This window comes from Argiope bruennichi, chromosome 5 (genome assembly GCF_947563725.1).
Source record: "Argiope bruennichi chromosome 5, qqArgBrue1.1, whole genome shotgun sequence".
NCBI lineage: Eukaryota > Metazoa > Arthropoda > Arachnida > Araneae > Araneidae > Argiope > Argiope bruennichi.
In genome coordinates, this window is record NC_079155.1 from 45,273,090 (window position 1) to 45,285,378 (window position 12,289).

The 12,289-nt window shown below is 31.9% G+C and overlaps 1 protein-coding gene across 1 annotated transcript in view; it reads left to right on the forward strand.

Moving 5' to 3' along the window:
• Window positions 1–10,876: 10,876 nt before the first annotated feature.
• LOC129969227 (protein Wnt-11b-2-like) overlaps window positions 10,877–12,289 on the forward strand; it is an 87,841-nt gene continuing 86,428 nt past the window's right edge. Inside the window, exon 1 of the mRNA XM_056083688.1 lies at window positions 10,877–10,998. Coding sequence (XP_055939663.1) covers window positions 10,931–10,998 — 68 coding nt within the window. The 5' untranslated portion in view covers window positions 10,877–10,930. The remainder of the gene's footprint in view (window positions 10,999–12,289) is intronic.

Sequence of the window (12,289 nt, forward strand, 5' to 3'; positions counted from 1 at the left end):
ATCTTGAAAAAAAGAAGGGAATTTATATAGACCTACATTAACAGAGAAAAGATTTTTCGATCCATAGATCCTCACACTTTATCTAATATATAAAAATGGAGTTTTGTTTGTCCGTACCTTATTGTTGCCGTACCGTTCAACCGACTGCGATGAAACTTTGCCAACTTATTGCTTGTACTTGCGCGAAAGTTATATTTTAAAATTGACGATTGACAAACAATAAACGACGAACTGTACATGTCATTTGCAGTTCATATATGAAACAAAATAAAATTATTAAGATTGATGCCAATCAATGTGAGTGAAATAAAATAGAAAATATTTAGTGCAAGTGCAAATTTTCTTCTCATTAGTGAATAGTCATCTACACGGGATGTCATTCAGCGTGCACAATATCTTGTCTGCGGCAAACCGCATATATTATACAGAGTTTATTTCATACATATAAATTAGAATTGTGATTATCAATGCCGATCAAATCATAATATAGAAAATTTTCATTATATATAATGGAAATTTTCTAGCGCAAACAGTAATTTTTCTATTTATTCAGTGAATCCGTAAAAGATATTTCGGGTGTACAAGCGTATATCGTGGTGATTGCTTCGACAAAAAAATATGTCCCCAAATGTTCGCCACTTAGTATATCTACCAACGCAGCAAGTAGAAATAAGCAAATTCCAGATTCTGAAATAAACGAGGAACGACAAGCGAGCATTGAAGCAGATCATTTGCGAAATGCAAACTCACGTGCTTCAGAATCTCAAGATCAACATGCGGCAAGAACTGAAAGACAACATTTATTGCTAACTGATTACGCGCATAAGAATCAGAGTTAGGCCGGGATAGTCTGGTTGGTAAAGCGTTGGATTTGCGTCCCTTAGGTTCGAACCCCGCCGGCCGAAGATTCCCCGCGTGCTTGGTGGCTGACGCGCGTCGTGGCCACAAAGTTCTCCATGTCGAGAGTAATACCACTGTGGGTACTGGATCAGGGGTGATCGTTTTCTGATTCAGGTCTAAATTACGATCTGTGGATGATTGAATGAAGTCCGCCCCATAAAAAGGTTGTGACCTGTGTGAGCTAAAGTCGTTCTCTTGGCCCTAGATGGCGCTACTTAGAAACAAGAGGTGCTCCCCTTCAGGCTTTAATTGGCTGTCTTCGAACAGCGGGCCTGTCCATGGCAAGTGCCATAAGAAACAACAACAACAGAATCGGAAGACCAACATGCGGCAAGAATTGAAGCAACTATTCTTAATGGAAAATCTATTGGAGAAAATGTACTCATTCCACGCATTCCCATTATTCCCACTGACATGACTTTTGATTTCAAACGACTGCAGTTCCCCATTCGACATGCATTCTCGATGAGCATCAACAAGGTGCAAGGTCAATCACTTCAAGTGTGCGAATTGAGCAGAGAAAATCCATGTTTTCACATGGTCAGTTGTATGTTGGATGCTCACGAGTTGGACGGCCACGAAATTTATTTGTTTTTGCTCAAGACGGAAAAACAAAAAAAAATATTATGCATAAAAAAGTAACTTGAATAATAAAATCAAACAAAATAGAATAAATATCATTTTTACTTCTCCTTTATATATTATTCATTGTCAATTAATGCATTCCTAATCGACAAGAAAATAAATATCATTCCTGATTAAACAAGATAGTTATTTCAAACGATATTTCCAAAATTATTTCTTTTGCTGCAGCAGCGTGCCGGCTACCAGCTAGTGAAGATATAAATTTTAATATATGCTCTAGCAAAATCAGAAAGAACCTTGAAATATTTTTCGCAATTTATCAATGAATTTCTGATGAAAATTGAATTGCAATGACTATAAGAAATCAGTGATGGATTCATTGTCTGTAAAAAGGAAATTTTGTCGCATAATGTTATTAAAAAGTCATTTCCAGCAGCGCCATTTGAACTTCTTTCTTAAAGATTGTTACTAAGTTGGCGATGAGCGTTTTCATAAAGATATTGAGCAAAGAAAAGATGCATTAAAGTTTGCATCCTTCGATATTAGTAAACTATTGATTGGCGATTTTTGATGATGACTTTTAAAAAAATGCATAAGCAACAATCGAAGCGACTTCGTGACATGAAGAAAGCTGTTACATGCATTTATTAATATTTTATTTCATATTAAAGATATTGTTACAAATATCTTAAGAATCAGTGACGGTTTCAAATTTCCTCTACATATTATTGCGAATCTGTAATATCGCTTCCCTGAGCGTTTTTCTCTTAACACGGAAGTGCATTTTATAGATATTCTAAATGGATGCAAGATAAATGACTACTCGACATGGTGACAAAAAATGGATATTCTAGAAATTTCAAGAATTATGGTAATATTTCTTTTAAAATGCCAAAATCCAAAGATCCTTCTAGAAAATTTCATATCATACTAAAAACTGATTGTGAATCTTGCTTCTACAAAGATTCCGTTATTTACATTATTGTAAGCTGGACCGGGATAGCCTGGTAGAGCGTTGGATTCGCTTCCCTTACTTTGCGAGTTCGAACCCCGCCGGCCGAAGATTCCCCGCGTGCTTGGTGGCTGACGCACGTATAAATCTGTCGTGGTCACAAAGTTCTCCATGTCGAGAGTAATACCACTGGGGGTACTGGATCAGGGGTGATCGTTCTCTGATTCAGGTCTAAATTACGATCTGTGAATAAATGCGAGCATGAAGTCCGCCCCGTAAAAAGGGTTGTGACATGTGTGTAGTTAAGTCGTACTCTTGGCACTAGTTGGCTCTACGATAAAAACAAAAGGCGCTCCCCTTAGGCTTAAATAGGCTGTCTACGGGCAGCAGGCTTTCCGTGGCAAGTGCCACAAGTAACAACAACAACATTATTATAAAGTTTGCAAAATCTCTAGATATTTTACTTCTTACTTTGCTGTTGTGAAGAATTATGGCAAGTGCAAAGCTATTAAGAAATTTATTTCAGTATCGTGTTTAAAAAAAGGCATTTTTACTTTCTTGCATAAGTAATATAGAGAAAGTAATATAGATCGCTAAAATATTCGAACTTCAGATTTTAACGAATTTCCACGTTTTAGACCATCTATAGTTGGAAAACAATACTTATGGAAAGTATCCGTCTGTTTGTCTTTGACAAAGGTGACGTAAAAACACTCTGAGCTAGACAATTGAACTTTGGTATATGGTCTTTATAGCAAATTTGTAAATTTCTTTCACATTTTGAGCAAAATTTGTTCAGAGGAAGTCTATCTGTTCGAATATAAGTTAATGATATAACTACAAAACGAAGAGAACTATATGAAAACAATTCGGTACACATATTTAATAATTATAGAGTAGACACCAAACAAATTTTGAATCAAATCCAGGAAATGGTTGACTGTCTGTCGGTCTGTACTTTCAGAAACATGTAACGCGATAACTCAAGAACGCAGTGACTTAAACATATCAAATTTAAGTGTGATTTTGTGACTACAATTGTAGTTTTGTGTCACATTTTTGTTTCAATCGATGGGGGAAAACATGCCTAAAAAGCAAATTAGATTTTCGGATTCTATTAACCTCATGCCTGGGAATAATCGTCAGAAAATCTCGCCAAGAATGGCAGGATAGTTTCAGTAAAAATGCTAAATTCACGCCAAAGGTTATTATTCATAACTAACGGCAATTTTATGCAATGGGTTCTCTGGGATAACGTCTTTATTAGGTGTTATCCAAGACGGTTTGCGAGAAAATTTTATTAAAGTGTAAACGTTTTGGAGAGACAACTGGTTATAATATAAATGAACTCTCAAATTATGAATTTTGTCTCTTAACAGACAAAAGTGAAGCTTCAAAAATCGACAACTGTTTGATTCTTGGAATTTATTTATACTTCTAATTAGATGAGCGATCTCATTTTGGACATAAATTGTTATTTTAACCCTTATAGGATCATAAAAGACATTTTAGATGCTTTAATATATCCAGCTGATTTATTTTCTACTAAAATAATTGCTACTGTGAGGTGATTATAAATTTAAATGTTAAAAATTTTATAATTCGATGCACGGCGTTGTACGCAAAAAATTTAATTATATAAAAAAATACGGTGTATAGGTATTAACACCTAGCTTCTCGATTCATGTAATATTGCGCAAATTTATTTTCAAATACTTAAAATACAGTTACTGCTTCTGTGAAAGATAGAGAAAGAAAAAAAAAAAAAGACAGAAATCTTTAATTCTTCAACATAACTGATGAAAAGTAACACAAAATGTCATCTGGTTAGTTTAGTTATATTAACGTCCCGTTTTAAAGCAACATTAGGGCTAATTTGGGATGGTCCTTGGAATTTCGAACCGCGATCAGAAGAGGAGGATGACACCTTAGCTGGTACTCCCTCTCCAAATTTCCACACCACATCAGTGTGAGGGTGTTTGGTTCCGATGGACATGAAGTGCACCAGGCCCGCTTAGATGATAGTTCTTCGGTGGAATTGGGCCTCGAACCAGAAGCCTTCCGAAGCCGAGACCTTACCCCCAGGCCACTGCGGCCCAAACTGTCATCTGGATTTATCACATTAAAATTGGTAGCCTGGTGGTAAGGTCTTGGCTTAAGAACCGTCGAGTTTTAGGTGCGAGACCCAATTCCACCGAATAACCGTCGTGTAAGCGTGTCTGGTGATAGTCGGTCCGACGGGGGCAAACGTGTGCTGGTGTGGAGCGGAAGCTTAGAAAGGGGCTGACAGCTCAGGTACCGTCCTCGTCATCTGACCAAGGTTCAAAATTACTAGGTCCGTCCCAAAATAGCCCTAGTGTTGCTTTAAAACTGCACGTTAATATAACTAAACCAAATTAAACTTCTTAACTATGGTTCGCAAGGCATCTGTGTGCTGCCTTATTCAAGTTCCGTAATTTTGTGCAGGATAGGGGATTGAGAGCTCAATTGGAGAAAGTTTCCGAAAGTCAGTTAATGTATATTGTTATGGAAATCAATCTCTCTGGCTGTCCGAGAACAAGCAAAAACAATATCTGCAAAACGTAGAGAACTAGATAAATAAAATTTGATTAACGGTTTTAGCATTTAATGAGTAGATCCATAGTAAATTTTGAACTAAACGTAATAAAATGCTTACCATTTGTCATTTTATACGTTATCTTTCGTTTCCGAATTATCCCAAGCATGTAAATGCAATCATTCGGAAACGAACGACTTAGATAAATAAAATTTGACGTTTGATTTTGTAATTAAAATTGTAGATTGATGCAAAAATCTGGCTCCATTCGATCGAAAAAAAGTCCAAAATGTATATTCTTTTTTTTTTTTTTTTTTTTTTTTTTTTACTCTACTACTACAAAGCTCAGAGAGTTTATTTACGGGACTATGAAAATAAATTACGACTTTGCCTAAATTCTAAAATTTTATTCAAAGGCGATTATTTTTATTGGAAAGTATGCAAGAAAATTTCTGCTAATTCATGCTGGTTGTGGATTGGCATACTATTTGTAAATTACGTCGTGCAACGTACAAAATGCAACATACATGATTAAAACATTGTGCAAAACACTGCACGAAGCATACTGTTAGTTATCAAAATTGGCACGTAGTTATTTCTTAGGTAATAAGTTCACTCTCGCTACTCAGAGTATATTGTTGGACTTGGAACTAGCAAAATTAGCATTTAGTTACTACTTAGGTAATAAATGCTCGCTTAAAAAAAGAGACTTTCTAAATTTCCCTCAAGGTCTTGATTAAAAATGAATAGAAGTTTTAACATTTCTCCATAATAACTTCAGAGCATATTATTACGTAAAAACCGCTTTAACTCTGCGTAAAATTCCTAAAATTAGATTGTCAATGGTATCAATTTTATTTCTACACATATAGATATTTTTTTCCAATTTTAACAATTTTTTAAAAGATATTTTACAACAATACGTTTTATTGTTTTTAATTGCAGCGTTTAAATATACGCTTGTTACCGCATTATTAACCTGTTAATCGGGTAATTAACACATATTCAATTCGTTTTGCATTGAAATATTTCGTCATATCCAGTTAACAGGTTAAATACAATTTTTGTGTGCGCGTTTTATGTGCTCAATAATTAAAAATAAATGTTCGAAAATATGCCATGCTACGTTGATTCTCGGTAGAGCTTCGAATTCTTTATAAATATTTCAGATAGATTTAATAACATAATTCTCTTTATGAGGCTAGGGTTCTTACCATTCATAATATATATTTCCAAAAAAAAATTATCGAAACATATATTTTAAAAGCAACTGTATATAATAACAAAGCTTTATCGATGATTTGTAACTTTATTAATTAAGTTAAAATAAATTAATCAATCTAGAAATAAATGAAAAATTGTTTGTTTTTCTCCAATAATTTCCATCATTGCAAAAAACACCCCACATTTTATATTACTATAAAATTTAAAACATTGTTTTTTAAACGATATTTGTTTTATTTTCGGAGAAATGCTTTCTCTGATTTTAGTAAATCCTTAAATATATTTAAAAAAATTTTTTTTATGGCTTTAGTAATTTTGTTTATACAAATGCAATCCGCAATGGTGTTAAATAGGTTTTTTTTCTTTTACATATTACCATTGCTAAAATTTAAGAGTATATTTTTAAAATACAATGAAGATAAACGAAAAGTCCTTAATATAATATTTAGGATTAGATAACTAAATCTCTATTTTGGATTTTCTTTTTTGTTAAAATATTTTTGAATCCTTTTTACTATATTTTTGAATATTTGTTAACAACTTTATATACTTATCCACACATTTTTGACATGAAAAATGTCATTGCAAACTTATATATAATCCCTGATTTCATTGATGAAATATTATTTTAAAAGTCATGAAAAAGTGGCATACGTCATCTTTTTATCTTCATTTTGTTGTATTTGATTTGAAAGCTAAAAGTATGCAGTTCTCTGTAATAATACAATTACAGAAAAAAATCTGATTTACCAATGCATTCTTAGGATTCCATATAAAAATAAGTGTTTAAAAACCAGCGGGAATGATCTTGACAAACTGTGACCCTCCAATAAGGCAGTGACCAGCACGGAGTGCTCGAATTTTTATTTTCAGAGTTCCTTACATGAGCGTTTTATACTTCGTAAAATAGTGAAAAATATCGATTTTGGATGATCTTTTTGACCGATTTAAAATAAAATGCGACACAGAAACTAGTTATAGAAAGAAAATCATACACCAAATTTTATTTATTTAATTCATTCCGTTGCATTTTTAAATAGTCGCGTTTGCATGTATGCGAATATGCAGACCGACAGCACGCCAACCCTTTGATGGATTTAAGTAAAAAGTTGATAAAGATCTGAATTTTAGATACTAAAATTATGTCCCAAATTTCACTAATCCAAGTTGTTGCGTTTTTCAGCTTTACTGTCTTTGCATGAATACGTAAGTACAAACCGAAAGACTGTCCGCCCCTTTATGGGTTTTGTTCAAAATATGTTACAGATCTATAGTTTAGATGATAAATCCGAATAGCAAATTTTATTCATCTAATTTGTATAATGTTCATTATGGAGTTAATCTGTGTTTTAGCAGCCATATCTTTATGTAAATAGATTTAGTTCAACATTTAATGATATATATGAAACTCTAACGTACGTGACACAAAAATCGAGCTTATTAATAAATATCTAATGGCAGCAGTTAAATATAAACAGAACATCATACCAATTTCAGACTGCTTTAATTATTGAACATTTTTATAGCTGTGCTGAATCAAACGCTTCTCTTAGCTAATCAAGGGAGCTACAAAATATTGCCGCATTGAAAAGAGGTAGTCCACGCTCCATGGCCGAATGGTCATAGCACTGATTTCATAATCAAGAGATTGTAAGTTCGAATCCCGCTAAAGATAATGCGATTTACTGTTTGTGTAAATATTTAATTCCTTGATTTTATGTTTCCCTTTATTTCATGTTCCAGAAGATTCTGGGCATTTCTTTGGTTTACCAGACAAGTGTTCCGCACTTTTCTTACTGTCTCCAGAAAAGTATTCTGGAACTTTCCCTGCTAGTATAAAAGCAGAAGATCTGTCAGTCACTGTGTTCTCAGTTGAGTTAATAAATTGGTTTAGCTCTACTTTTGTGTGTGTGTCATTGCGTTCCACACTAAAGTATCTACTTTACAATATTATTAGAAGTGTTAAAGTCTGCAATTCTGGGTGTTTACCAGAAATGCTAACAAACGGCTTTTAAAGTTGCAATCAAAAATTCTCACGATTATGTTTAGCGAGAAATCTCTCAAAATGTTTTCAGTTTTGACGCTCGAATAGTAATCTTAAGTTTAACCGTAATCGTTATGACTAGCCTTCGGAAATCGATACTCATATCATTTGAAATAATTATCTTTTAAAAATGCTCTGTTTTATCTTAAAAAATTACCTTTTTAATGACATAAATTTCCTTTTCGTATAATTTTTGGTTTAACTTAAATAATATTTTTAATTCAATTTTATATACTCTCAGAAGCAATGTTATTATGGGATTCAAACTCTCCATCAAAACATTCAAGCTCGTACTTTTTTCAATCATGCAATCTGTCGTAAGATTTTTTTTCATTTCCGCTTTTATTTAGTTATATATTTGCTTCGTAAATTGCTGTAAATTGTTTTAATTGAATTCATGTGTTTTAGTCATATTAATTACCTAGGTGAAACGTTTTTTAAATAAATGCATCCTATGATTATAATTTAACAGTCTAATAAATTAATAAAATATACGAACAAAAGAGGTTGATTCTGCATATTTAGTGTAAGTACCATATACCAAATTTCATTCGTCTAGCTCAAAGTGTTTTGAGATTTTGTGTTTGCAGAGAGAGAGAGAGATTATTTCAAAAATGTATTTTTTGGATTCGGAAAGATATAAAACGTGAAAATTCGTCCAAATCTCGTTTTTTTTTTTTTTTTTTTTTTGACGATTTGAATACTTTTACTTTGTGTAATTCGTGTAGAAGAAAACAAATATTGATTGTTGAAATTCCTTGAGAGATGTAATAATATGTGTTACCCCGTAAAAGAATTGAAAATTCTTCTGCATTTGTATAATCATTGTTCTTGTATTATTACCAATTGTTAACAACCATCTTTGATTTTAAATTCAGTAAATACCCAGTTATTTATTACAAGGTATACGAGGAACCAGATAAGGAAAGAATAATCATTATTAACCTCATTACAGAAACCGTCTACCGCAATTCATTTACAGGAACTTCAATTACATTTTAAAGTTTGAACCCTAACCATCTGGGGGGGAAAAAATGGTGATATGACATCACAGAGAAAAAAGATTCAATCCCTGGGGAAACTTCGGGTTCCCAACTTCCTAGGAATTTTTCCAGGTACCATAAAACGAAGGATAAAGCCTGCGGTGAAACCGAAACATAAGGGAGCGATTTTCGGAATTGCCGCCAGGTAACTTCGCTCTGTGGCAGCACGCCTGTAAGTGGAAAGGTGTGAATGTTGGGATGTCCTTCTTTGAGGGCTGCCGCCACCTCTTTCATCGTCGCCGCCCGGGGGACGGAAAGGCGCCAAGGGATTGCGCCAAACTGCGTGCACCCCACGAAACGCGCCGATCTCCGCTTTCTGCTTAACACTTATATATTTGATTATATAGAACAGTGTTTCTTAAATTTTTAACAATTGAGACTCTTTTTAGTTCTTATAGGATCTCAGCAGCCTACCATGTAATTATGTCTTACGCCCACCCCACCCCACCCTTGAATTTTGTTTAACTTGTTTATACCAAAATCTTTTTTCTGTTATTTGCTTATTTTTAAACCTATTTTTTCAGAAAGTATAATTTATTGCATTGATTTTAGCATACGTTTTCTGAATATTTTATCTTTCCCAAATTTTTGCGACCTTATTTTCGTTCTTCCTTTCTTTTTAAGGTGAAATATGTCACTCTTATATAAGATTTATTTCGTTTATTTTATAAGTTTATTTTATAAGAGTCTTATTTTATAAGACATTTTCTTTTTAGACGTTAAATTGCTCAACAAACTACAAAATTCAATTGACTCTTTAAGATAATTAAAAAGGAACTATACTTTCTAAGTATTACCAAATAGAAATTAATTATTGTCTACACTTATTATTTTAAATATTAGATGGAAACTAGCACTGTCCCTTTTTTATTTCAAATATTTCAATAACACTAATTTTGGCATGACCGAAATAGTTATAATTTTCTTTGAACTTTCATTTGAATTTCAGCAACAAGATTCAATTTCATTTACAACATTTCATGATATCTAAGTCAAACAAAATGTTAATACAAAACTGACAGGTTCAATGAAATCAGTCCAAATTTTATAATATTTAAAGAAAAACAACAGTATTTTGAAAACGAAACTTTTTTTTAACCTCTTAGACTAGTTTCACTCTTAATTATGCCAATAAGTAATTAATCATTTTTAAATTATGAATGTAATCTTATTTTTAAAACTGCAAATAAATATAATAATTTTTAGAAAATTTTAAGCTGTTTTTCATATACAAAGATGTATGATTAAGTGTATAAAGTATGATTCAAGCTATGCCTTGACCTTTTACATAACCGGAATGATTATGTTTATTTTTCTACTAAATAGCACATTATGAGTAAAGGCGGAGCACTTTTAAAGCTACAAAGTCTTTTAAAAAATTCCATAATTGCTTTTAGAAGAATTCCAGACTTATTACAACATATAGTTATTATTTTCCTTGGCGTAATTCGACACGTGCTCCATAGGAAAGCAGTGGTCACTCCCGCCAAAAAGTAAAATGCCAAGACTAGCTCGCCAAATATGGTTTGCAATGGGGTGTAAAAAATGGGTGTTACTAGTAGGTCTGATAGTCCGTATCGTGATGTTGGATCGCTTGCCCGATCATCCGAATATAGAATTGTAATATGCGGTGTGTTTGTGTTTTTATCATATCTATTTTAATTTTGACACCTACCACTGCTGTCCATTGGATGTAAGTACTGAGTTTTCCTCTGTTTTTTCATTCTAAAATAACAAATTTTAAAATAAATCCCCCCTTTTTTTTACTTATTTATAACATAATAGTTAAATTGTTATGGTAAAAAAAGTATTTTTTTTCCGGTAATATCAATGAAATCTGAAAATTCCTTTAAAGTTGATAATAAATATCTGCAACGAGTTTTAAAAAAAGTTGTGGAAGCGAGAAATTTATAGAGCCGGAAAGTAGTGTAGAAAGCCGGAAAAAGAAGCAAATAGGTTTATAATAATGATTATTATTTCTAATTTGAAACGATGATATCGAATTTTGACATTTTATGAAACGAAAATTACAGCTGAATAAAAATTCTTCGTTTTGAAGTTAATTGGCTGACGATAATTAATTTTGACAAAAATTCAAATAAAAGTTAGAAATCTTTCTTTCATGAAATTACATAATACATAAAAATACTGCAATAAAAAAAATAAAAATTACTATTTTCTCCTGGAAATTTTATTTCTTTGATAGTAAAATATAAAAGAACACAAAGAAAGAAACAAAGATGAACATACAATTCTGATTTATACCAAGCAATCTCCCTAAGAAACTTTTTATTCGAAGCAGGAATTCGAAATTCATCTTGTTTTGTAGAAAGTAATTATACAAATAATTATATTTGTTTAATTATTTATCGAGAAATATAGAACTGGAGAGAATTCAATCTGTAAAACGAATTTTAAAAAGAAAAAAAACATAAATTATTTAATATTTCTAAAAAATAGAAACAGTACAGCTTTAAAATAATGATTAAGAATTCCACAGAAGATATTCATGAAGTTGACAACGATTAAATGTTTTGTTATTGTAGATTTATTTGGATTTTTTTTATAAGAAAACCTTTTTTCTTTGAGCAATAAGTGGCAGACGATTTTTATTTGCATCGAGCTCAAATTGAAAATATTTCTTCATTAAGCTCGAGTGATACATAAAAATAAACTGAATTAGAAATAAAAAGAGCAAAAGATTCATAATTTGTATCTAAAAATTTATCGACTATAATATAAATTTATCGTATTTTAGCGTTTATTAAGAGAAAGAAATCTATATAAATAAATAGTGTTAGATCAATGTTCAAAAATCTCTTTAAAAACTTATTCGACATAATAATTTCAAAGCGATTTGTTTTTGCATGTTAGCTTGAAAGCAGCGACTGCTGTTACAAAAAGACTTCTTTCAGGAAGATAAAATATACAATGCTCTAATTTTCTTTAAATTTTTATTAAAAGTCTGAAATACTTTATCTTTA